Source organism: Macaca nemestrina, chromosome 5 (genome assembly GCF_043159975.1).
Source record: "Macaca nemestrina isolate mMacNem1 chromosome 5, mMacNem.hap1, whole genome shotgun sequence".
Classification (NCBI taxonomy): domain Eukaryota; kingdom Metazoa; phylum Chordata; class Mammalia; order Primates; family Cercopithecidae; genus Macaca; species Macaca nemestrina.
This window is the reverse complement of record NC_092129.1, coordinates 153,449,221-153,475,384: the sequence shown is the minus strand read 5'-3', so window position 1 is coordinate 153,475,384 and position 26,164 is coordinate 153,449,221. Positions and strand designations below refer to the sequence as shown.

At 46.0% G+C, this 26,164-nt stretch overlaps 2 protein-coding genes across 3 annotated transcripts; one reads left to right on the top strand and one right to left on the bottom strand.

Moving 5' to 3' along the window:
* Positions 1-3,387: 3,387 nt before the first annotated feature.
* Positions 3,388-11,432, bottom strand: LOC105498591 (tripartite motif containing 10). Of its 2 annotated transcripts, XM_011770756.3 has the most exons (8): positions 10,188-11,432; positions 8,910-9,005; positions 8,150-8,380; positions 7,138-7,160; positions 6,709-6,824; positions 5,499-5,531; positions 4,102-4,277; positions 3,388-3,562 (listed from the first exon to the last, which is right to left on the bottom strand). In XM_011770756.3, the coding sequence occupies exons 1-8, from the start codon at positions 10,614-10,616 to the stop codon at positions 3,479-3,481; spliced, it is 1,188 nt and encodes a 395-aa protein (XP_011769058.2). In that variant the 5' UTR covers positions 10,617-11,432; the 3' UTR covers positions 3,388-3,478. The 2 variants fall into 2 exon arrangements, with proteins under 2 accessions (XP_011769058.2, XP_011769057.2); XM_011770755.3 differs by having other exon boundaries at positions 3,388-4,277.
* Positions 11,433-12,621: 1,189 nt separating this feature from the next.
* LOC105498590 (tripartite motif containing 15) lies at positions 12,622-22,820 on the top strand. The gene is made up of 8 exons (XM_011770754.3): positions 12,622-13,090; positions 13,231-13,716; positions 16,844-16,939; positions 17,955-18,185; positions 18,911-18,933; positions 20,166-20,281; positions 20,642-20,674; positions 21,460-22,820. Exons 2-8 carry the CDS (start codon positions 13,336-13,338, stop codon positions 21,975-21,977), a joined length of 1,398 nt encoding a protein of 465 aa, XP_011769056.2. The 5' UTR covers positions 12,622-13,090; positions 13,231-13,335; the 3' UTR covers positions 21,978-22,820.
* The last annotated feature ends 3,344 nt before the right edge of the window (positions 22,821-26,164 follow it).

The following is a 26,164-nucleotide window of genomic DNA, read 5'->3' as shown; positions in this document are numbered from 1 at the left end:
ACACAGAGAGGCTGGGAAAGTCAGGGTAGGTTTTGTGGGGGAGGTGGGGATTGGACAAGTGGGAGAGGAAGGTGAGAACATTCTCGGTCATGGTAACCACATGAATGAAAGCATAGAGGTAGGAAAAAGTCACGGCACCTTTGTAGGAGTGTGAGGAAACTGACCTGGTTAGGCTGGAATGTTCAGGAATGGGGAAGACCAGAAGTCAACAGACTAAATGGATGACACCAAGATATAGTGAAGTTTCTGAGTCAGGAATGAAAGGAGAAGTGGTGTTTAAGGAAAGCCAATCTGGATCATTTGCACAAGAAGTACTGGGGCAGAGAGTTGGGGGTTGGAAGGAGAGAGGAGGAGAAAGAGCCTGCTGTAGATGTTCAGAAAAAAGATATAGTTATTTGGCACAAAGCTGCAGATCTCAGAGAAACATAAGATCCCAAATCTAAGAGCAAGACATTAGCCAAGGAAAGAACACCCCTGAAGGTGACAGCTAGCAATTCCTGCATCCCAGATGGAGTTAATGTCACCAAGAGAACTTGTACCAGGAGTGGGAGGAGACTGACAGTCCCCAGGGTCTCTCCACAGGAGAGAAGTCAGTTATACTGAAGATGCCTTCCAGGCCCCCCTTGGTCCCTTCTGACGTGACCGCAGATGATCGGGCTGGGGTGGGAGTCTGAACAGCAGATAATTGGCCAAACAAGTCTGTGAGGTCACCTGTCAAGGAAGACCTTATCAAAGAGGGACAATAGTAATTAACTGAAACCATTAGGTCCTCTTGGAGATTCAGAAGGGATCCTTGATGAATGTGTCATTAGTTGGCAAGAAGAGCAGACACAGAGAGAATCAGAGCTGCATGTGCAGCCACGATGTATTGGAACAGGTGTCCACAACCCATGCTACTGAGAGCCGCAGGAAGATCCAGTCTTCACGTTTCTTTGGACTTCGAGCCCACTTCTTACCGGTAGGTCCTGGGCATACAACATACCAACGGTCATAAGCAGAGACTCAGGAGCCGAACCACAAGAATTCAAATGCTGGCTCTGCTACTCACTATCGGCTGATTTGAGACCAGCTGCTCAGCCTCCACATGTCTCAGTTCTGTTATGTACAAGATGGGTATATTAATAACAGCACCTACCTCCTAGGGTTGTTGTGAGGATTAAATGAGTTGATATATACAAATATTTATTATGGTGTTTGGCCAAAATGAGTTTTATGTGTGTTATTGTTATCAACATTTTTGGAATCTCTAGTTCTTCCTACACGAACAAGTGGTGACCCCACCAACTCACTCACCCCTGACATAGCTTCTCACGAGGACTGGCTCATGGTGGAAAATCTCATTTTCCTTATTTCTGCCCTTATAATAAACTTACCTATTATTTGAACTAACTTGAGTGGGTCTCACTTCTTTGCAATAGAAAGGGTTGCTACCATGTAAGCTGTGAAAAATGAGATGTAAACTGTGGACGTTACAAGTGTGCAACAGTCCTTCAGAATCGGAAAGAGCAGCTGGGACTCTGGGGCCTCTAGACTTGAGCACTTCCTGGGGAGTGAACCCAGAGTCCCACTTCCGGCCAGCAGAGCGAGGAGGTTCATTAAGCTGCCTTATCTTGAAGTTACCAGGTTTTAGGATCTGTCAACTTCCCTTGTGCTGACTCCGTACTCTGAAAACAAGTAAACTTCAAGTAAAATTACCCTAGGGGAGAAGCAGGAACTGACAGACCAACATGAGTGTTTTCACTTATGAGCAGTTTTATTTCTCAGTGTAAGACATATAAATTGTTTTCACTGACATATGACTATTAAAAGAAATAAAATAATTTAAAAAGAAGAAATATAAATTGTATTTCTGAATCCAAGTCACTTGTGGGGGTGTAGCCAGCATTAAAATAATCACCAGGACCCATGCAGGCATCTCTCTCTGAATGAGGCAGCGCAGCACAGCAGTTAAGAGTTCCTGGGTCAGACACGGATGAACTGGTTGCGTAATCTTGGCTAGTTACCAAGATAAAGTGACACAAGGTGTGTAAAGCTCCCCAACAGCAAGCCAGGATCTTCATACACATACATTTTAGAGGATAATAGTCCTTTCAAAAGACATGGCTAAAGCCAATAAAAATAAACAGAAAAATAGGATCTACTTTTGAGTGGAATCACAGGTTTGGGTGTTTTGGATATGTTTTATCATTATATAGGCACTTGTGTGTGTCTATATTTTTTTGAATATACAACATTTTAATGAGATACTGCACACTTTCAGGGAAAGCAATTCAATCTCTAATCCCTGGCTTCTGATCTCCCCCTCTTTTCTACCTGCTGAGCTAAGGATGAACAACAGAACTTCTCAATTGAATTCTAAGCTTGGGCCTAAGCACGCTGTGCCTTCTGCCTTAGAGACTGCACCCTGGATGGCTCCCCTCCTCCCAGGAGACCCAGTAGGGAGATGACAGAGCATTGTAGTTTACATCTGAGCAGAGTAAACAGAGATGATGTTAAAGAGTCTGTCAGTGAAGGGCATGCTTATGCAAAATGAAATACAATATTGATAAGAACTAGAAAATAAAACATGGTCACTCTTCCATCCCATTTCTCAGATGTCACTACTGTAGTCACAACTACGGTAGTCTCAAGTCTTTAGGCTAAAGGTCATAGGTCATCCAACTTATGCCCTGGCCTTCTTCTGGAATTCTTTTACCTAGCAATTTCTGAGCCCACAGCTGAGCTATTTGTGACCCATTTGCTTCCACTATCTCATTTCTTGACCTCAGATGGTAATCAACTGATCAGGAAGACAATTTCCCCAGGGGCTGAGTGTGGTTCTTGGGTTACGATTTATGGCTATGCCTTATGCCCGCCTGCCCCCAGGCCCTGCACCTTCATCTCAGCCAGAAGTGGCACCACCAGGAGGAAGGAGGCAGTGAGTGGTGCCGGCTGGGGATGGCACACATCTGCCCATGAGGACAATGGAGATGACCCAGTGCTCCATGGGTCACAGGTCATCCAGCCAGTTCTCTGCTGTTTCCTCTTCTTAAGATACTTCTTCCCCTCTTTCCCTATTGACCACAGACATCCTTTAGACCACCCTTTTCAGAAAGCCATCCCCCACTCACCCTCTCCCTCCAGGTTGGGCTACACCCCTTCCCCTGAGCTCCCATAATGCTGTGGTTGGACCTCCCATAGCACCCACCATACTGTGCTGTAATTTCCTCTTTATGTTTCTCTGTCTTCCCAAGAGCTCTTTCAGATACATAACAGGTTTTAAAAATATATATATTTTCAAATCACCAGTAGCTACCACATTGCTTGGTTCATAGTTAACACAAAATAAATGGTTCTAGAGAATGTGATTACATGAACTCTAACATTATTGGAAGAAAACAAGATGAAAAGAGGTGAGATATCTTGTTTAAAGTCATACAACTGGTTATAAGGCTTCTTCAAGAACCCAGGTCTTCTGACTTCAAATCCAGTGCTCTGTCTATGCAGCTACTTCTGTGCCTAGCAAGGATGGTGGTGAGGAGAGCTGGAAGCAGCCTGAGTACCCAGGTACCCTGGCCATCCACTGGGCATTGAAGAAAGGGCTTGATCAGTAGATTGAGTGTCCTCTCCTCTATCCCTTACCAACCGGCCCCATCCCATCTTCTAAAGCAGTCATTTCTATTCCAAGTCGTCCAGGTAACTCAGCCAGGGATCAAGTCCACGTGGTTCTTGGGTTGATTTGAGTCCTGTACTTAGAGGAGGGTAGGTAACTGCTCCTTCTCAGGAGCTCAGGGAGAAACTGGACCCTCGGCCCCAGAGCCCAAAGAAGGGAATGACCTTCCTAGTGAAGGAGGCAGTGAAGGTGTAGATGGGCTCTCGGGTGGCAGCATTGGTGAAGGTCACCCAGCCCACCTCATAGTCAAGAGACACCCGCACCTGCTGGGGCTGCTCCTTCAGGGTCAGCCGTGTGGGAAAGGAGCCCAGAGCCGAGACGAAGCCCCAGGCCAGCCTCACAGCCCACACGCCCTCCTCTGGCCGCAGTCGAAGCTCTCCCTTCCGCTGCACATCCTCGCTCACCACGCCCACGGTGCAACTGCCCCCGTGTGCCAGGTCTATACTGACCACCCACGTGTGTCTCCCCCCTGTGATGCCAGTGTGGGCCAGAACACAGGTGGCCCGGTCAAAACGCTGGGGATTGTCTGGAGAGTTCTGCCATTTGTAGGAGAACTGAGCCCGCTGGCGGTCCTCGGACAAGAGGAGCTTGGGGTGGGAAGTCTGAGGGTCTAGAGAAATGTGAGCTGTGGGGATAACCAAAAGGGACAGATGTCAGCAGACATGCTATCACCTCCAAGGAAGGCCTAGAAACTCCCCCTGGGCTCCACCTGTTAGTGTTATTATTACCAAAAACAGGTCTAGTGCCTACATGGACCAACAGTGTGGCATCACCTGGGAACTTGTTTGATATACACTCTCAGAATCTGCATCCTAACAAGATGCCCAGGTGATTCGTGCACGTGTAAAGCCTGAAAAGCCTGCCTCAGAGGATGTGAAAGCTCTCGTTTAGTTCCATGTGGTCCTTGGGAAAGCTCTTCTGCTCATCGTAAATTGGTTAGTTTCCACAGCTGTGTGTGCCAGCTCGGCTCTCCTGGGGCCAATACACCACATTCTCCCCTCCTCCTGTCTCTATCCCGGAGTGCAGAGACATTTCTCCCTTCAGTCCAAACTTCATGATTCCTCCCTGCTTTCCTCCCAGGGCACTGGTGACTCATTTATAGTCTTCCCTCTTGGCAGGATCTCTGGCTCACGCCTGGGTTATTCACTCTGCCTCAGTAATTCTGAAACTGTCAGAGTCTGAGGACCACTTTCTAACACCAAAAGCTGCTGCAGAGCTTTGCATTTTGTTACTTTTAGTATTCATAAATTGAGAAGCTTCCATAAATTTAGGCCCATCCATGGGTTAGAGAACCCCCTCCAACAACTCTGTGACTCCCAGGTTCTTAGGCTGGTTGATTGAGAAACGACAGCCTTGAAGGGGTCCCTTCTGTTCATTTCTTTCCCACCCACAGGCCACCCTCCTTCTGTCATCTGTGAAATGACATCTGAGAGGAAGCAGGGGTTCTTCACAGTTCTAAAGATGTGATTATAAACCCAGATCAAAGCCCCCTTTATGCAGAAAGCATTCCCAAACGGACCTTATCCCATTCTGTGTTAATCTTTCTATCTACTCAGCATGTGCAGCTCAGGATGTGAGCTTTGTACCACGAATGTAGTATGTGTATGTGCTTGTCCTTTCTTCATGGTTCTCCTGAGAGCCTTACAAAGAATGTGACACACATCCACACATATATACACACACGTATTCTATACAAGCACATATGTGCATATATAATATATATGATGTGCATATGTATGCATGGGTGTATATTATGACTATTGTAGTGCCCAGATAGAATCCTGCAAAATTGTCTCTCCTTTTCAAGGACTTCTCATTCTCTCCCATCCTGACATAGGCTGCTTACCTGGCTCATAGTCCAACTCAAAGTGTAGTTTTTCTGTAAAGAAAATAAACCAGGATGAGATTTTATTAGTTTTACAAAACTATCAGACACTTAATGACGAGGAAACTGAGGCCCAGAAGAGGGAAGCGACAACAAGAAGAATGGAAGCTGGAATCCTCTAGGCCAGTGGTTCCAAGCTTGCATCAGAATCATCTGGAGCACTTCTGCTAAAACACGCCTGTTTCAGATTCAGGTGCTCTGGGGTGAAGCTGAACATCTGTATTTGTAACAAGTTCCTGGGCAATGCTGCTGCTGCTGGGAGCCCCACTGCCCTAGCACTGAGCAAACAGGGACCATGTCTGCCTTGCTCACCTCTGTACCGCAGAGCCCAGGACATAGTAAATGTTGAAGAAATATCAGCTTAATGAATAGAGAAATGGGTTCGTTTATTTATTATTCCACTTGGAAATAATTTTGGGGAGAGTCAAAGGTCAGTCTTTGATTAGAGTAAACTTTCTTTCACTGTCAGGCCACTGGAAGTATTTGCAGGAAATGGACTTATGGGAAAAGTCCTTCTAGGGTGACATCACTGTGGGTGAGTCATTTAAAAATTGGTGTCATCATTCATTCTGTCACGGTTAGTGAGGAGGTGGTTGGCAGAGAGCCATATCCCATTCCTGACTCTCGTTCCAAACCCTCTCCCGCCCCTTACCACCACTCCCTGCTCCGGAAAAGGAAATGGAGCACAGTCCCCGCAGGACCGTCCAACTCTGAGAGCCAGACTTACAGAAGGAAAGTGAGAAGGAGGGAGGGACGGGCCAGCTACCACAGGGTCAAGATAAATACTGTGGCTGGCTATTAATTAACAATGCTCATCATCAAAAACTTATCACGTATTACAAATGTTGCTGTGGGATTTTTTAATTTATTAAGAATGATATACTGTTAATCATTATCTTTCATATTGCTTAATGACCACTGATCAGATTTGTTGAATTATTTTAAGATCAGTTTAACTTTTTCACCAGAAATATTCACCTTTATTCTCTTTCTTCATCGTCACAGTATCCTAATAGGCAGATTTTATAAAAATCTGCAAATAAGAAAATCAAGGCACAGGAACGAATAAACCTTGCCAAAGTCACACCTTGCAGCAGTGGAGCATGGAGTCCACTCCTAAACCCGGGCTTCATGGCCACCTGTGCTCTGTGGAGGCCTGGGATTCTCTTACCCAGAAACATCTTCATCTCCCTCTGTAGCGGGAGGGCCTGCTGGGGAAAGTCCCGAATCCTCTGGCCCAGCTCTGGGGACACAGCCACTGGTTTCCGGCACTTTCTGGTTTCACATCTAGGGGCACAGAAATGATTGGGTCTGGGAATTATCATCCTTAATAATGTCTCCAGACTCAGCCGGTCATCTTCTAAAACGGCATGAAGGTGCTAGTTCCCGCAGGCAGACATACTTCCTATGGATGAATCCCACTGCCCATTTTTGGGCATCTATGGGTATACCTGAGAAGGCATTTGGGTATATAGAGGTTTATACATAAATTTACATTCTTAAGTGAGAATGTTATATACTTGTGTGGCAATAACTAGGCATGCGGTACATGCATGTATATTTATATGGAAAAAGAAAAGAGAGAAATTATATTGCTTACCTTATTAGAGTGCTTCTGATATCCTAGGAGAAAGAGAAACCAGGGATTCAGTTTCCAGCTTCTCCTTTCCATTTTTTCTTTTTTAAATTTTTATTTTATTTATTTATTTTTTGTTTGTTTGTTTGAGAAAGGGTCTCACTCCGGTGCCCAGGCTGGAATACAGTGGCGTGATCACAGCTCACTGCAGCCTCAACCTCCTGGGCTCAAGGGATCCTCCCACCTCAGCATCCTGAGTAGCTGGGACTACAAGGGTGTGCCACCATGCCTGGCTAATTTTTTTTTTTTTTTTTTTTTGTAGAGATGGGATTTTGTTATGTTGCCCAGGTACCTCCCAATTTTCTTATGACTGGAAAATACAAAATACATTTCTAGCCCTGAACAGGAAAAGGATACCAGATGTGTAGAGTCACAGAGCATTAGGACTCACCCACCTCTGGGGATCAGAGCCCAAAGCCTTTATTTTTTAGATAAAGATGATGAGGTGACCTTCCCCTGCTCATTAGAGGCAAAGTAAGTCTCATACCAAGGTCTCCTGTTTCTCAGTCCTGAGGGCATCCTTCTAAGTCATGCTGCCTTTCCAATACCTTGTGGGGACCCCAATATCTCTCCTCCAGTGTGAGGAAGTGAAATAGACCAGCACAAACTTCCTGACTGGTGGATGGTGACATGTAGGCTATAGAGAATGGTTTGCAATGTACTTAATACTTTTCAAAGTGCTACTTTCACTTCCATCTCACTGTTGGATCTTCACAAAAGCCCTGTGAAATATTTAAGGGAAGTATCCTCCTTTTTTTGGCAGATGGTGGGATGGAGAGGTGGAGACCAAAGAGCAAAAAGTGACCAGGGAACACTTGGAAAAGCATGAGCCAGAATTGAGACCTTCTGGTCCTCTGACCCACCTCCCATCTGGGATACAGAGATGCGTGAGTCAGGGAGACATGACTTAGGCAAGGCAAAGATACAAGAGTCACAGGACAGCACAGGTGGGGCAGGGTTCAGGTTCAGGCCTCACCGTCAGGAGCTCCCTTGCTGGCCTCTCATTCTTCTCCTCCAGTTCTTCAATAAGAGTACTAAACCGGCAGATCTCTCCAGCAACCAGGAAATCAAATTCATCCTGTTGCTTCAAGATGTCTCCATCCAGGCTCTCCAGTTGTGCTAAGAGGATGCTCTGCTGTTCCTCTAGAAACTTCCTCAGGTGTGCGAACTCAGAAATCACCTGTTGTCTCTTGGTGGACACCTGAGTCTGAGGGGGCAGGAGGAAAGCCCAAGAGAAAGTTTGCTTCCTCCTTCTCCCTCTGCTCCTCTTCCTCCTACCCTGTCCCCAGGTAGATCTGGAACTGCATCATGGTTTCCTCTTCACCTGTCATCCCATTTCAGGGAGCAAGACTCACAGTGCTGTCTCAGCACCATCTGCTGCAGCTTCTAAAAGAGGGTAGGGCTTAGAGGAGGTGTAGGAGGAGGTGGTAGGGACACCCTACCTCCTGTCTTGTATGAAAAGCACATTATGTGCACAGCCCTGAGCTACTTTACAATCACAGTCTCATTTAATACTTACAGTAATTCAATGAGATCATGATGATTTTTACTCTCCATTTTACAGATAAGTAAACTGAAGTTAGAGAGTTGCTTGAGGTCATAGAGTTAGTGTCAGAGTCAGGATTTAAACTCATTATGAAATAACTTCAAAGCCCTATAATCTATGTTGCCTCAGTTTCAGGAAGACATTGGACCATGAGGAAGGGGAGGAACGTGGGGAAGGGGTGATGACTTACCAGGAGGACTTGCATCCTTTTATTTTCTCTTGACTGGATTTCTTGAATCTCCTCTCTCTCTTTTCTTAGACATTTAAGACACTTATGTATTTGTTCCTGGGGAGAAGGAACATAAAATACTCAAGATGGATATTTATTTGTTCAGGGTTGTCTTGTCATCTGACCCTCTGCCTCCAGGAATGAAGTGGCCCCAGGAGAGGAGTCTCTTCCTTAGCTGACAATCCCCGAGCCTCCACCACCCTGACAGCTTAGTCCCTTTAGGTCTGTTCCTCTTGATTTGTCTCCAAGACTTTGGGTCAGGACTTTCCCCTTTCTCCTGTGCCACTAGAAGCTGTGACTTGGTTTTCCCACTTGAGTCTTTCTTCAGGTTAAACATTCTATTGTGTTTTGCTTCGGTAAGTGGTATCTGGGGTCTGTCCTGAGTTTGATATGCCCTGCACTGAAATCATTCCAGTTTCCAACACATCCCAAAGGAACATGTGTAAATAATAACCCTCCCTTGTTACTGGAATCAATTATCTGTGTATGACTACAAAGGGGAGAAGAAACTTGGGTAATGTAAAAATAATTGATAAATTGTTTTCAAAATTATTTGCTCCAGAATAGAGTTAGGAACAGGTACACATACATTATAAATATGTGCGTTCAAAGATATATTAGAAATCTCACTATCAGTTGCTAATAAACTAATTAAGACATCCACACACAGACTTGTACTAAAACACAATTCATAAACACAATGCATAAATAACTAAAACTAGCACACACTCATTTAATGACAGATAAAATGGCATGCCACATATATTTACCCAACCTGAATATATGTAAACATGAATTTTTCACAAACAGGAGCTCTCAGTTACACTCACACACTCAAATACATACATACTCAGACTCCCACACAAACACACCAGACACACTTCTAAACATGCAAACGTTAACACATATACACACTGTTTGTACAATCATTCCCTCAGATATAAACTTCAGATACACCTGATCCATGGCACAGACATACACACTCATGTTTTGGTCACTCATTCATTCAACAAGTATTTGTTGAACTCCCATTATCTGTTGGCCACAAGTGAATACAGAACACACTCAAAAAAACATAAAACATAAACATAATTTTCCATGCCTGGGTCTATTGCCTGGGTGATCATGTAAGTAAGGAGAAAGAATTTGGCCTCTGGGCGGCCTAAATAATCCACAACTCTGCTGTTTCTGTTAGTGCTGTCCAGTCCACCCTGGGATCCCCCAGTTCCCCTTTCCTACCCTATAGGGAGCCGCCGCATCCTCTAGGAAGCGCATGGTGTGGGCAGCGTGCTCTCCAGCCTCCCGGCACACCACGCACAACTGCATCTCATCATCCTCACAGAAGAAGTAGATCTTCTCTCCGTGCTCCTGGCAGGCATCCTCCTCTCCCAAACCCAGTGTGGACACCAGTTGGAGGCGCTCGATGTTCTCCACCACGTTAGCCAGCTGCCAGTTGGGCCGGAAGCTCCCAGGACGGAAGGGTTCTTTGCAGAGTGGGCAAGTAGGGGACTCCTCCAGGTCTGGGCCTGGGATCTCACAGTAGCGAGTAAGGCAGCCCCGGCAGAAGTTGTGGCCGCAGTCGATGGTGACCGGCTCCCTCAGGGTACCCTGGCAGATGGGGCAGTTGACTTCATCTGCCAGGCTGGTCACAGAGGCAGCAGAGGCCATGCTGCTATGGCTTCCTCAAGGCCACCCTCTCTGCTTGGCCACGGGGGAAGGGCTGGGCCACACACTCACACACCCACATGTGCACATGGCTGGACACAGGTACATATTAAATATGCACCAGCACCCATATCGTCACACACTTGCATATCTGGCAGCCAGGATTCTATTCTCCTGCCAACAGCAGAGATGGGAAATAACAGAGGAGAGGAAGGAAGAGGGGCTCACAGCATTTCAGAGGTGATCTTAGATGACCATAACCAGGGGCTGGCCATTCCTTTCTGTCCATCTAGATACACTCACAGTAGAAGGAAAGTGGTGATATGTCAGCTGTCCACTGTCAAAAGAAATATTCTTTTGGGGGCAGGTGGGAGACTGGGTCACAGAGTGGAGATGCCACTCCAGCCTTCCTGCAATATGGCCAGCTGTCTCCAAAGAGATTAGAGGTATCAGCCAGTCCAGGGCTTGCCCATCAGCAAGCAGGAGAGTGTGAGGCTCAGATAAGGTCCTTGTGCCAGGGTGTACACTGCACCAGCAACTGAAATGGAGATGCCTCAACTGGCCTGCCGCAAGCCTCAAAAGAGGCTGGAATATTCCCTATGCTGGGGAGGAGAAAGAAAACTAGCAATGGCCAGAATTTATTTACGATGACGGTACATCCTACATTGATATAAGCAATTTAAAAGTATGATCTTATTTTTGTGTCTGCTCTGCAACATCAGTGCTATTAGGATCTCCATTTCATAAATGAGAAAGCTGAGGCCCAGCCAGGTTATTCAGCTTGCCCAAGGCACACAAGTAAGAAGGTGAGTGACCATAAATAATGTGCTGTCAGATCTATGTCTTCCAAGCAATGCCATTCAACATAAATACAATGTGAGCCACATATGCAATTTAAAATTTCCTAGGAGCCATATAAAAATAGTCTAAACAGGAGAAAGTAATTTTAATGATTTTTTTATTTGGTCCTATATTTCCAAAATATTATCATTTCAGTATGTGATCCTTATAAAAAGTTATTAATAAGATATTTTACTTTTTTTAATTTGTGCAAAGCCTTTGAAATCCAGTGTGTTGGCCAGGCGCGGTGACTCATGCCTGTAATCCCAGCACTTTGGGAGGCCAAGGTGGGTGGATCACAAGGTCAGGAGATCGAGGCCATCCTGGCTAACATGGTGAAACCCCGTCTCTATTAAAAATACCAAAAACAATTAGCCGGGTGTGGCGGCGGGCACCTGTAGTCCCAGCTACTCGGGAAGCTGAGGCAGGAGAATGGTGTGAACCCGGGAGGCAGAGCTTACAGTGAGTCGAGATCGCACCAATGCACTCCAGCCTAGACAACAGAGCGAGACTACATCTCAAAAAAAAGAAAAAGAAAAAAAAAAAGAAATCCGGTGTGTATTTTATATATACAGCACGCTGCCATTCAGACCGGCCACATTTCAGTGCTCAGTAGACACATGTGACTGGTGGCTTCGGTATTGGACAAATTGGCTCCTGGGCTGCACTGGTGGCAGGAAGAGCAGAGATCGGGTGGGAAGGGGAGGAGATGAAGTGATTAGAGTAAAAAGGGAGCAACCACAAGGGGCTAGGCTGATCACCCAGTGGGAGAATGGGGGAAGGCCTGGTTTTATCCACAGATGTGAGCGCGTGGATGAAAGACCGTGGCAGCTGATCTTGGTCCTGGCGTGGGGTGTGGGAGGAGCATAGGGCTTTACTCCAGGAGACTGGGATCTTCCCTGACATGATACTTTCTAGCCCGGTGACCTCTGGAAAGTCACTTTACATTTGGAAAGTCAGTTTACATTTCTTTCTCTGTAAAAATGAAGGTAATAATGTTTGTCTAGAGGGTTATTAAAATTGAATGTAGTAATATAAAAATACTAAACCCTAGATAAATGTGGCTGAAACTGTTTATCTTTTTGACTAATCATTTTCTAACGTGTATCAACATAAATCATTTGCATTACGGTTTCTTGCCTTCTCCCTGCTACAGTGAAAAATAAATAAATAAATAAATAAATAAGATCGTCCAGTGTTACCCGAACCCCTGCGGGGACTGTTGTGCCAGGTGGTGGGGGATTTGGGACCGTAGGAGGGGCCACCATGGGCAGATGTGGCGAGGGAGGAAAGGGGAGAAGAGGGGTCCCGATGAGCAATCCTTACACCCGACCCGCAGTGTCAAAACAGCGTCCCGCCCACACACTTCCCACAGAATCTCCCGACGTCCACACCTCTCACTCCAGCTTGGACTTTGATGCTGTGGGCACGCCTCAAAGCTAGAAGTTTATGGCACCCACCTGCTCAATCTGACAGGAAGCGTCTGCTCCCCACTTCTCCCCAGCCACTGTGGTCTAGAGATTCCAGGAAACCCCGGTTCCCTGTGACCTCATGGTGTGCTCTGTTCTCCACCCTAGGGACCAGAAGGAGCCAGGAGTAAAGAACTGGTTTACTTGGCCGCCACTGGGAAATTCTGGGTAATTCAAGACGCCCTGGAATTTGGACCCACTCCGCTGATAGGTGGTGGCCAGGATTCTAGGGAGCACAGGAGGCGGAGCCGGGTGGCTTCCCTGTGCTGGCATTCCTGTCTCTCTCTCTCTCTCTCTCTGCCTTGCAGCCCTTTCACTCTGCGATTCGTGTAAGTGTGACTCGATTTCAGGGAAAGGGAATTCGCGTGGTCTGAGAAGGAGGCCGGAGTGGACGGGCTGGGGAAGGCACCGTGATGCCCTCAACCCCGTCCCTGAAGGTGGTCCACGAGCTGCCCGCCTGTACCCTCTGTGTGGGGCCGCTGGAGGATGCGGTGACCGCTCCCTGTGGGCACACCTTCTGCCGGCTCTGCCTCCCCACGCTCTCCCAGATGGGGGCCCAGTCCTCGGGCAAGATCCTGCTCTGCCCGCTCTGCCAAGAGGAGGAGCAGGCAGAGACTCCCATGGCCCCTGTGCCCCTGGGCCCGCTGGGAGAGACTTACTGCGAGGAGCACGGGGAGAAGATCTACTTCTTCTGCGAGAACGACGCCGAGTTCCTCTGTGTGTTCTGCAGAGAAGGTCCCACCCACCAGGCGCACACCGTGGGATTCCTGGACGAAGCCATTCAGCCCTACCGGGTAAGAAGTGTGACTTTACCTAGGGCCTGTTTGGGGCAGGTTGATGTCCTGTTATGATGGGAGGAAATCGGGTGGGGATCTGGATGAAAGACCTGGCTTCCACATCAGGGAACTCTAAGGTTATAGGGACTTTCGAGGCATTCCCAGACTGAAGGCAGATAGGCTCCACCTTGGATGTGTGCTAGTTCCTGGTCTGGGGGGAAATTCAGCTCCAGCTCTCAGAGGACCCCTCAGAGATGGAGTGCAAAGAACTGTAGCCTTGGCTTCACTCACTATGGAAAGAAAGCTGCAGTGCAAGTGGAATCTTCTGCAGATTATGGGCAGGGTGAATTTGTTCTCCCAGGATCCAGACTGGAAATGGGATTTCTAGGGCCCTGACTGCCAGGGCGCAGAGGGGAGGGAGGAGCTGGGGAACCTGCTAGCACTACTCTCCTTCTTGAGAAAGGGAGGGCGGCAGTCGTCCAGAATTGTGAGAATTTTCCATCTGATCTTGGGGCACTTTTCCGTCAGCCTCTCAGATCTCTCTCTTGTCAACCAGTCACCAGGTCTGGAAGTGGTTTCCTTAGAAACATCTCCCAAATCTTTAATTCTGCCTTATCCTGTCAGCCAGGTTCTCCCTATCTCTTGCCCAGACTTTGCAGTCTCAACTGCATTCCCTGTCTCCATTCCCACCCTTTCCAGTCACCTTTCAATCTGCTGGGAGACAGATCCTCCTAAAACATAAAGTCACTCCTCTGCTCAAAATCCTCCCATGTATCCCTAGTGCCCAAAGAAAGTCCAATGTCTTTAGCAAGACATTCAAGGCCCTTTGTAGTCGGGATCCTTCCTCCCCATCCAGCCTCATCGCTCAGCCACCCTCCTCAAGGCACCATATGTCTAGCCAGACTGAGCTGCGTTTACTGTTATTTTCCCGAACTGTCTTATTCATTCCTGCTTCCAGTACTTTTTGAACATAGTCTCTTCCTCCTAGAATACTCTTCTCACCTTCTTCCACCTCTCTCTTTTTAAGTATACAATTCAGGGGCACTGAGTCTTCTTCTTTTATTAAAAAAAAAAAATTTTATTATGTTTTAAGTTCTGGGATACATGTACAGAACATGCAGGTTTGTTACACAGGTATACACGGGCCATGGTGGTTTGCCGTACCCATCAACCCATCATCTACATTAGATATTTCTCCTAATGCTATCCTTCCCCTAGCCCCACATGACCTGACAGGCCCTGATGTGTGATGTTCCCCTCCCTGTGTCCATGTGCTCTCATTGTTCAACTCCCACTTACAAGTGAGAACATGTGATGTTTGGTTTTCTATTCTTGTGTTAGTTTGTTGAGAATGATGGTTTCCAGCTTCATTCATGTCCCTGCAAAGGACATGAACTCATCCTTTTTTATGGCTGCATAGTATTCCATGGTGTATATGTGCCACGTTTTCTTTATCCAGTCTATCATTGATGGGCATTTGGGTTGGTTCCAAGTCTTTGCTATTGTGAACAGTGCTGCAATAAACATACATATGCATGTGTCTTTATAGCAGCATGATTTATAATCCTTTGGGTATATACCCAGTAATGGGATTGCTGGGTCAAATGGCATTTCTGGTTCTAGATCCTTGAGGAGTCGCTACACTGTCTTCCACAACGGTTGAACTAATTTACACTCCCACCAACAGTGTAAAAGCATTCCTATTTCTCCACTTCGTCTCCAGAATTTGTTGTTTCCTGACTTTTTAATGATCGCCATTCTAACTGACATGAGATGGTATTTGATTGTTGTTTTGATTTACATTTCTCTAATGACCAGTGATGATGAGCTTTTTTTGTGTGTTTGTTGGCCGCATAAATGTCTTCTTTTGAGAAGTATCTGTTCATATCCTTCACCCACTTTTTGATGGGGTTGTTTGTTTTTTTCTTGCAAATTTGTTTAAGTTCTTTGTAGATTCTAGATATTAGCCATTTGTCAGATGGATAGATTGCAATTTTTTTTTCTCCCATTCTGTAGGCTGCCTGTTCACTCTGATGATAGTTTTTTTGCTGTGCAGAAGCTCTTTAGTTTAGATCCCATTTGTCAATTTTGGCTTTTGTTGCCATTGCTTTTGGTGTTTTAGTCATGAATTCTTTGCCCATGCCTATGTCCTGAATGGTATTGCCTAGGTTTTCTTCTAGGGTTTTTATGGTTTTAGGTCTTACATTTAAGTCTTTAATCCATCTTGAGTTAATTTTTATATCAGGTGTAAGGAAGGAGTCCAGTTTCAGTTTTCTGCATATAGCTAGCCAGTTTTCACAACACAATTTATTAAACAGGGAATCCTTTCCCCATTGCTTGTTTTTGTCAGGTTTGTCAAAGATTAGATGGTTGTAGATGTGTGGAGTTATTTCTGAGGCCCCTATTCTGTTCCATTGGTCTATATGTCTATTTTGGTACCAGTACCATGCTGTTTTGGTTATTGTAGCCTTGTAGTATAGTTTGAAGTCAGGTAGCATGATGCCTCCAGCTTTGTTCTTTTTGCTTAGGATTGTCTTGGCTATGTGGGCTCTTTTTTCGATCCATATGAAATATAAAGTAGTTTTTTCTAATTCTGTGAAGAAAGTCAATGGTAGCTTAATGGGGATAGCATTGAATCTATAAATTACTTTGGGCAGTATGGCCATTTTCACAATATTGATTCTTCCTATCCATGAACATGGAATGTTTTTTCCATTTGTTTGTGTCCTCTCTGATTTCCTTGAGCAGTGGTTTGTAGTTCTCCTTGAAGAGGTCCTTCACATCTGTGGGCACTAAGTCCTTTTCTCTCCCTGTCTATTCAACTGGAAATTTATCTTATCTTTCAAGGTGCACTGTAAATGTTTTCTGCTTTCCAAACCTTCCCTTAGGACTACAGGCAGAGCTGTCCTCTGTGTTCCCATCTTACTGTGTGTACCTCTGGACTACTGCATTTGTCTGTCTGTATTTTAGCCACTCGACACTGACTTCTTCCTGAGATGGTGATCTCTCTTTAGGTACAAGGACTGGGCCTTCTCCACCTTTGAATCCCTCAGCACTTAACAGTGTGCCCAGGATGTGATAGTTAATAATTGTGAGTTGAATTATTAATTCAGTCACCTCTATCCACCCATTCTTCTCTCCATAGGATCGTCTCAGGAGTCGACTGGAAGCTCTGAGCATGGAGAGAGATGAGATTGAGGATGTAAAGTGTCGAGAAGACCAGAAGCTTCAAGTGCTGCTGGTACAGGCCACTTCACTGGCTACCTTTTCCTTTGAAGGTTTTCTTAAGAGACTCTGGGGAAACCTGTTGGCTGGTATCTGTTTCCTGGCAAACTGTTCTCATTCACCTTCCTGTGGCTGCACAAAGGCATTTGGGATCTCAGACCATGGGCACTAGAAGTGGTTCTGATGTCTTGCAATCCAAGATCCATCTTATATATCACATTTTACAGAGCAGAAAACTGAGGTCCAGAAAAGCAATGTTCCCAAGGCCACATAGCAAAGTGCAATTTCATAATGAACCTGGATTTCTTGACCCTTAATTCATTGTTCTTTCCATCTTTGTCTGTCTGCCTGAACACACCACCTTCAGATGGGAAGCTTGGGGTCAGAAGGTGTATATTAGTGTCTGGATTCTAGTCCTGACTACAGGCTGACCTTGAGGACAGTAGGCTGATGGTGTGGCTACATCTGGGTCCCTCATGCCTCTTTTTTCATGCTATAAAGTTATGGAGGAATCACAGTGTGGGGATTTCTAGTACCTTGACCAAGGAGAGAGTGTGGGGACAAAACAACTTCTCCACTATCCCTCAGCTCTCATCAAAGTATGCCCTGTAGTTGGTGATTTCCATGGCTAAAACCAAAATTACACACTCTCCCACTAAGTTGTGTTGACTCGTATCACAACTTCCTTTTGCCTCTAAGAAATGACTACAGTCTTCCCCCCTAACTTTAAGAAGGTATAGTAGGGTTAAGATGGTATTGTAGTTGTGGAAATATTTTTGAAAATTTCAACATAATTCTGAGAGCATAATGTAGTATTATTATTAGAATCTCTAGCTAAGACAGTAGCACAGTCCTCATCACTTGTAAGTTCATCCTGAGACCTATCTACTTCTAGGTGTATTAGTAAATAGAATAAGTTTTGGAACTAGTTACTCTCTATCCCTGTTAATCAAGAACAAATATATAGATGATCATCCTAGAAGCTATCTCTGAGCCCCTTCCTAACCATGTCTACTTTTTATCCCTTGCAGACTCAGATTGAAAACAAGAAGCATCAGGTGGAAGCAGCTTTTGAGAGGCTGCAGCAGGAGCTGGAGCAACAGCGGTGTCTCCTGCTGGCCAGGCTGCGGGAACTGGAACAGCAGATTTGGAAGGAGAGGGATGAATATATCACAAAGGTCTCTGAGGAAGTCACCCGGCTTGGAGCCCAGGTCAAGGAGCTGGAGGAGAAGTGTCAGCAGCCAGCAAGTGAGCTTCTACAAGTGAGAGACACCTTATTACTTCATGTGATAGGAGAGGGACTCCATGGGGAAGGGGGTGGGCACCATGCTGTGGGCTGGAGAGAGGCAGGAAAGGGAAGTAGAGAGAGGTTAAGGGAGTGCAGACCCAGAGGGGCTGGAGAATTGCCCAAGTCATACACTGTGGTCATGTTAAGGGCTTTAGGGTCAGACAGTCTTGGATTTGAATGTTGGCTCTTCCAATCGTGTGACTTGACTGAGTCTCTTAACCTCTCTAAGCATGGGGACAACAATAGCACCTCCCTCATAAAGTTGTTGCAGAATTATAAGAAACAATCCATATAAAATGTTTGGCATGGTTACTGGTACACAGAAAGAACTCAATAACTGGTGTCTGCTGTGGTTATGAATATGTGATCTGCTGTGGTTATGAATATGTGAATATCAGGTCCAGCTAATAACTGAAGACAGGCCCCTGCTCTCCACCACCTCCTAATCATTGCAGACACAACCCACCCCCACAATAAGGCTGAAACAGGGAAACCAGCACAAATGAACTGACTACAGAGACCCAAATTTGTAAGAAAACATGGTATTAAAGAACAATCTAATGAGTAGGTAATTAAACAGGACAACTCTCTGCAGAAGGAGAGTTTTGAGCTCATATTTTAAGGAAAAAAGGATGTACAGAATCCCTGACAGGAAGGACTTATGGAAACTAAAGGTATGTTCTTGTCTTTCTTTTGTAGGACGTCAGAGTCAACCAGAGCAGGTAGGGCCCACTCCCCAGTCCTGTCTCCTTTTACTCAACATCAAGATTGAAGGCGAAGGGGCAGGGTCACTTACTGCCACCCACTTACTTCCCCTCTTCCAGGAAAGAAAAAGCACTCTGGCAGACACACTGTCTCATTCAACTATCCACAAACAGTCCAAACTCACTAAAGATTTGCGTTCTAAAGGTTCATTTTTAAATTGGTTGGTATTGGGGACACATTTTTCCCCTAGAAGTGAAGTTATAAATAATAATCATGTTTTTAGGTTGATCCAGAAATATTTATTTAACCTATGAAATTATTAGTACTTAAGTCAGTATCTAACACCATTTAAAATGTAATTCAAAGGAGGAATACTTTCTGTAGACTGTGAGAAGCATGGAAACCGGGAATACCAGCCTGTTCTTTCATTCATTCATTTTTTACACACATCTCTGGTTTCCTTCAGGATTTTCTAACGCTACTGTAAAAGGACAACCACCAGGAGCCAGAGGCATTGTAAACGCATGGCCTTTTCCTTCCCTGTCTGCTGTAAGCATTAGCAGTCTGCACTGAGATGAGGAGAGGTGTAGTGACTAGGGAACACTTGTCACGTGCTTTGTGCCTATTTACATGCAGGGAAGATAAACCCAGGGTCCATGAATCAGGAAGTGTCTCCAAACATGCTTTTCAAAGAGCATTAGAGGTTTAGATCTAGAAGGGCTTGGGGATCTTCCAGGCTGATGAAGAAACTCAGACCCCGGGGGGTGAAGAGGTAACACAGCAAGTGTCTAATGAGGACTGAGCTGGGACCAGAATCAGGAGTTTTTTTCATTGCAATATGTATTTTCGTTTATCCTTTTTTTTCTTCCCTTCTAGCCTCTTTTCCTTTACAAATAGCAGCATACACAAGGGTAGTTTAAGGCTGTTTCCAAATGGTACCCTGTTGCCCTCTAGAGGTCAAAAGGGGTAATGATCTCTGTCCCTCGGCCCCGACAGACCCAAACATTCTCCTAAAGGGGCCTACCTCCAATTCTTGAGAAGTAATTATCATTGGTTCCTCAGGTTTAACTGAAATGCCTACTACTTTAGTAACTACACATTTCCAGCAAAAGTAAAGAAACGATACTCAATCTGATTATTCACCACAGACGCCAAGATCATTCTTTAGTCTGATTTTAGCCTCACTTGGTCTCACCCAAACATTTGTTTTTGGAATGTGGACCTAACTGGTTACCAAACCTGTCTGCAGGTGTGAGATGAAGACTTTTGTGAGTCCTGAGGCCATCTCTCCTGACCTTGTCAAGAAGATCCGCGATTTCCACAGGAAAATACTCACCCTCCCAGAGATGATGAGGATGTTCTCAGGTAAAGGGGAAGGGGCCGCAGTTTTCCCCAGTCCCTTTAGCTGCCCTCCTGCCTTCCACCCATCTCCATCCTTCTCTGCCCTCGAAACCCGGCTCAAGACATCTTCCCTCCCCAGAGCCTTCCCTTAGTGATCTCAGTTAATTCAGGGGCACCATTCCCAGAGCATCTCCTCCACTCCCTAAGGACAGGTGCGGGACTGAGATTCCAGGAGGGTGAGGACCACTTCTCCTCCACTAGACCACAGCAGAAGCCAAGGCTTCTGTCCTCATCTTCACATTGTACTCAAGACACCTTGCCCCTGGGGGTGCCTATAAGAAGTAATAAGTCACAGATCTCTTTTTCTATTTCTGCTTCCCACAGAAAACTTGGCGCATCACCTGGAAATAGATTCAGGTAAACAGCTTGGGACTTGGGGAGTCATTCTTCCATTCACCCATTCAATCCATGGCAGCAAACAGAGCAATAAAATGCATTAATTCTGGAGCCTCATTGCTTGAGTTCTCTGAGACACTGGGCAAGTTATTAAGCCTCTGTCCCGCAATATTTTCTTCATCAGTAAAATGAAAAAAAAAAAAGGTACTATACCTGTCCCATAAGTAGCTGTGAGGACTAAATGAATTCATACATGCAGAGAGCTTAGTGTATTACCTAAGTGCTCAATTAATGTCATCTACTTGTATAGATGTTACTCGTTGAAAAATACTTATCAAGTCTTAGTTTTTTGAGCAGCATTGTGCTGGACTTATTGATTTGAACAAATGTGCAATTTTAAAAAAAATCACATTTATTTTTAAATTGGTGCTTAATTTCGAAATTGTTTCCATAAGCATCACCTCACTCACTCTGGTATAGATCAGTGCTTTTCAAACTTAACATGCAGAAAGTTCTCCTAGGGATCCTGTTAAAATACAGATTCTGATTTAGTAGGGTGGGATCGGGCCCAATATTCTGCATTTCTAACAAGCTCCCAGGCGATGGGGATGCTGCTGGTCCCTCCCTGTGCACTTTGAGAAGCAAATCCTTACAGCACCACTGGCTGATTAGGTAGAAGGGCGGTTCAGAGCCCAATGGCAGGCTGCCCAAGTCCAGTATTCCTTCTGCCTCCCACGCGCCTGGCCTGCTCTAGGAACATCTGTGGTTGCTGCCCGCTGTTGATGTCTGCGCTCTCCTCCCTCTAGGGGTCATCACTCTGGACCCTCAGACCGCCAGCCGGAGCCTGGTTCTCTCAGAAGACAGGAAGTCAGTGAGGTACACCCGGCAGAAGAAGAACCTGCCAGACAGCCCCCTGCGCTTCGACGGCCTCCCGGCGGTGCTGGGCTTCCCGGGTTTCTCCTCGGGGCGCCACCGCTGGCAGGTTGACCTGCAGCTCGGCGACGGCGGCGGCTGCACGGTGGGGGTGGCCGGGGAGGGGGTGAGGAGGAAGGGGGAGATGGGCCTTAGCGCCGAGGACGGCGTCTGGGCCGTGATCATCTCGCACCAGCAGTGCTGGGCCAGCACCTCCCCGGGCACCGACCTGCCGCTGAGCGAGATCCCGCGCTATGTGGGCGTCGCCCTGGACTACGAGGCCGGACAGGTGACCCTCCTCAACGCCCAGACCCAGGAGCCCATCTTCACCTTCGCTGCCTCTTTCTCCGGCAAAGTCTTTCCTTTCTTTGCCGTCTGGAAAAAGGGTTCCTGCCTTACCCTGAAAGGCTGAAGTGGGGCGCGCGAAGGGCGGCGAAGCGGAGACAGCGGCTCCCTGGGATCCAGCTCCGCCCCTGGCCAGCGCGCGGCCCGCGTGAGGCGAAAGGACAGGGGACTTGAGTCTCGAACAGCGGTTGTTTATACTTTATTTATCTTAGGCCCTCAGCTCCCTGACGTCCTGAGCCTCTCTGTGACGCTCCGGCCTTCTCTGCACCTCCGAGTGCAGAACCACAGGCGGGCTCAGCTGTGCCTAGGGCAACAGCCAACCTAGGAGCCAGCGGGCTTTCGGGGAAAAAACAGAAAAAGAGATCTAAAATAAAATGTTTAAACTGTTTCAAAATAATCATCGTGGAAAATCCAGGGTGTTGCTGGACTTGCACTAATTTATACAGTTCACTTCGTACTTTGACACACATCTGAAGATGCCTCCACCTTTGTAGGGCTTAGGGCCTCTTCATCAGCTCTGGGTGGACCCCAGGGCCCCTTCCTTTCCTTCCCCTTCTGGTCATTTCTCTGGACTGGTAGAGTGCCCTAAGAAAGTGTGACTCACAGACCTCTGGATTCCATGTGTCCAATAAATGCTGATGGGACTGAAGGAAAGGCTTAAATCCAATGGAAGCTGCCTGTGTTGGCAATTTAGGGCGGAGACGGCTGGAGGGAGTAGAAGCAGAGAGGAAGGGTGATGATCCCTCTGTGACCAAGACACAATCCTGTCCCTTCTTTTAGTCAGGACACCCCTGATGACAGACTGTGGGACAATCACCAGGCCCCACTGTTTAATAAAATGAGGCTTTTGCTCAGTAGGTCTAACCTCTCAAATATTTGTTATTATTGCAGTTATTATGTGGACACAGAAACAGACCACAGGTGAAAATAACTTTGCAAAGCGAAGTATGAATCCCTATACAAGTGACGGTTTCCCCAACCCCTACCCTTTCTCCTCTCAAGTTGAACACTCACATTCTCATCCTTCCACCCCAACCTCTGAAAAAAATCTGCCTTCGACTCCAATCCAGGTTCCCTGTACTGTAAGACAATACTCTGTGTACAAGAACACTTTAGTGTCAGCACGGTGGCTAACGCCAGTAATCCCAGCACTTTGGGAGGCTGAGGCGGGTGGATCACTTAAGGTCAGGAGTTCGATACCAGCCTGGACAACATGGTGAAACCCTGTCTCTACTAAAAATATAAAAATTGGCTGGGCATGATGGCAGGTGCCTGTAATCCCAGCTACTCAGGAGGCTGAGGCAGGAGAATCACTTAAACCAGGGAGACAGAGGTTGCAGTGAGCTAATATCAAGCCACTGCATTCCAGCCCAAGTGACAGAGTGAGACTCCATCTCAAAAACAAACAAACAAACAAACAAACAAACAAACAGGTTGGGTGTTGTGGCTCATGCCAGTATGCTGAGACAGGTGGATCACCTGAGATCAGGAGTTTGAGACCAGCCTGGCCAACATGGTGAAGCCCCATCTCTACTAAATATACAAAAATTAGCTGGGTGTGGTGGCGGACACCTGTGATCCCAGCTACTTGGAAGGCTGAGGCAGGGGAATCACTTGAACCCGGAGGCAGAGGTTGCAGTGAGCTGAGATTGCGCCACTGCACCCCAGCCTGGGTGACAGAGTGAGACTCCATCTCCAAGAAACAAACAAACAAACAAACAAAACAAAGAACATCTTCATTATTGCCTGAGCCCTGCTCCTAAAGCATGGGTCAGATGTTTCAAAGGCACTCAAAGAGTTTGGACCATATGTGAATTTTATTTAAAAATTGTAACATGGCCGGGCACAGTGGTTCACTCCTGTAATCCCAGCACTTTGGGAGGCCAAGGTGGGTGGATCACGGGGTCAGGAGATCAAGACCATCCTGGCTAACACAGTGAAACCCCGTCTATACTAAAAAATACAAAAAAATTAGCCAGGTACGGTGGCAGGCGCCTGCAGGAGAAAGGTGGGAACCCGGGAGGCGGAGCTTGCAGTGAGCAGAGATCGCACCACTGCACTCCAGCCTGGGAGACAGAGCGTGACTCCATCTCAAAAATAAATAAATAAATAATAAAAGTAAAATAAAAATAAAAATAAAAATTGTAACATGAATCATCGTGATGTGAATAATTAACCCTAACTTGACTGTTGGACAAATAGAGGTTCTTGATATGAAAGAAACCAGACAATGTGGGGTTTCTTCTGCCCCCTCAGTGTGGTGAGCAGAGCCATCCTTGTCTGACCTAAGTGGCTTGGTAGTCCAACCTAGTAGTAGTAGTAGTAGTAGTAGTAGTAGTAGTAGTAGTAGTATTGCCCAGTGCTTATTATAAAAGTTGTATATGCTCATGGGTAAGAAAATTCAAACATTTTCAAAGTGTACAGATAAAAACCTCTTTCCCCACCCACTCAACACTTCCCCTTGCCACTCCCCATAGTTAATCATTGATATCAATTTTTTGTATATCCTGCAAGCTTTGAATACACATATACATTGTTTTCTTTTTTTTCTTTTTTACATAAATTAGATTATGCCATAAATACTCTTTGCAACCCCTCCAAAAAAAAACTATGTGCGACACATGCTAATTGTAACATTGGTCAAACATTACACAAGGCTATAAAGTTAAAACAAATTTGTTTTAATTATATCTTCATTTGAACCTTACAACAAGCCTGTGAAATACATAAGACCTATTTTGTTTTTCTCATTTGGTGGTTGAGAAAACTGGCACACAGTAAATGAACTTGTCTAACAAGTTTCACAGCTGGTCCTTGTGACCTGCTGAAATAGAATCTACCCGTCCTGGAGCTCAGTGCAGTCACCTTTCCACCACACTCAGACATCTAAAACAGACACATCCCAAAGGGGCTTTGTTTCATTTGCTACCCACTGCATTCATGTTTTAGACAGACAGGGCATTTTTGGTTCCGTATGAAACAGAAAAAAAAAAAAAGAAGAAGAACCGATGAACCATAAGCACACTGTATTTCCAAGTCTCTGGTACTTCTAATTTTAGAGTGGTCCAGATAATTTAAAAGTGTGGATATGCACATTTGGAGGCTCTGTGCCTATATTAATAAATTGTTCTGCATAAGAAAGGAAAGAGAAATTCAGAAGCCAAAAGAAATTTAGGAGTGGCTAAGACCTCAGGGTGAGGACTGGGAGCTGCCTGAAGGAAAAGCAGAGGAAATGGATTCATTTGGTGGTCCAGCTGGAGCCGCAGGAGGGCTGTGTTCCTGTGTTTGTGATGTAAAACTGTCCTCTATCTCCCCTACAGGATCCTCCGCACAACCTATCTTGCCCCTAATGCTTTTTGTAAGTGTTCCTGTTCCAGGTGCTGAGTTCAGTCCACTACTGGGCAGGAGGAAAAGAGACCCCACGAAAGAACTGCTGGGCTGCTGGACTATGTGAGGAGCAGCCACACTGAGGTGCCTCAGAGAACCAGAGGGGTTATTGTAAGGACCAAGGTGGGACCTATAAGGGAATCTCTCTGGAGCCCAGGGACCGTGATGACAGTGAGCTGGTTGTAATGGGAACTAGAGCCAACACAGATGCATTGTCTCTCTGGTCAGCTTACTTCACTCTGGATGTGGGGTCCGTTCTCCTGTCTATAAGGAAGCTTCCTGACTCTACTCATGGCCTTTATTTTCTCTTTCATTTTCAGTTCTTTCCTTCTTTCAGACTTCCAGTGTAGAGCATTGACTCAATCATACCTCTCGGTTCTTGGAACATGATCATCATCAGTTCATGCAAGGTCTTATTGTTTTATTTGTATTTTCTCCTCTCTCTCCAATTTTTATTCCCATTCTCCTCACTCCCGTAGGCAGTTACTCGCTAATGTTTTTCTTTTTTAAAAAAAATTTTCGGCCGGGCACGGTGGCTCAAGCCTGTAATCCCAGCACTTTGGGAGGCCGAGACGGGCGGATCACGAGGTCACGAGATCGAGACCATCCTGGCTAACACTGTGAAACCCCGTCTCTACTAAAAAATACAAAAAAAACTAGCGGGGCGTGGTGCCGGGCGCCTGTAGTCCCAGCTACTCCGGAGGCTGAGGCAGGAGAATGGCGTAAACCCGGGAGGCGGAGCTTGCAGTGAGCCGAGATCTGGCCACTGCACTCCAGCCTGGGCGACAGAGCGAGACTCCGTCTCAAAAAAAAAAAAAAATTTTTTTCAACTTTTAAGTTTGGGGATACATGTGCAAGATGTGCAGG

What these genes read in the sequence shown, in the direction of transcription:
- LOC105498591 (XM_011770755.3), bottom strand. Translation starts at nt 10,616, where the DNA reads ATGGCCTCTGCTGCCTCTGTGACCAGCCTGGCAGATGAAGTCAACTGC. An exon ending in AAAGGATGCAAGTCCTCCTG is followed by an intron (nt 8,381 to 8,909) that starts GTAAGTCATCAC and finishes CTGCCCCCTCAG; the next exon opens with ACTCAGGTGTCCACCAAGAG. An exon ending in ATCAGAAGCACTCTAATAAG is followed by an intron (nt 6,825 to 7,137) that starts GTAAGCAATATA and finishes CTGTGCCCCTAG; the next exon opens with ATGTGAAACCAGAAAGTGCC.
- LOC105498590 (XM_011770754.3), top strand. Translation starts at nt 13,336, where the DNA reads ATGCCCTCAACCCCGTCCCTGAAGGTGGTCCACGAGCTGCCCGCCTGT. An exon ending in AAGCCATTCAGCCCTACCGG is followed by an intron (nt 13,717 to 16,843) that starts GTAAGAAGTGTG and finishes TTCTCTCCATAG; the next exon opens with GATCGTCTCAGGAGTCGACT. An exon ending in TCACCTGGAAATAGATTCAG is followed by an intron (nt 20,675 to 21,459) that starts GTAAACAGCTTG and finishes TCCTCCCTCTAG; the next exon opens with GGGTCATCACTCTGGACCCT.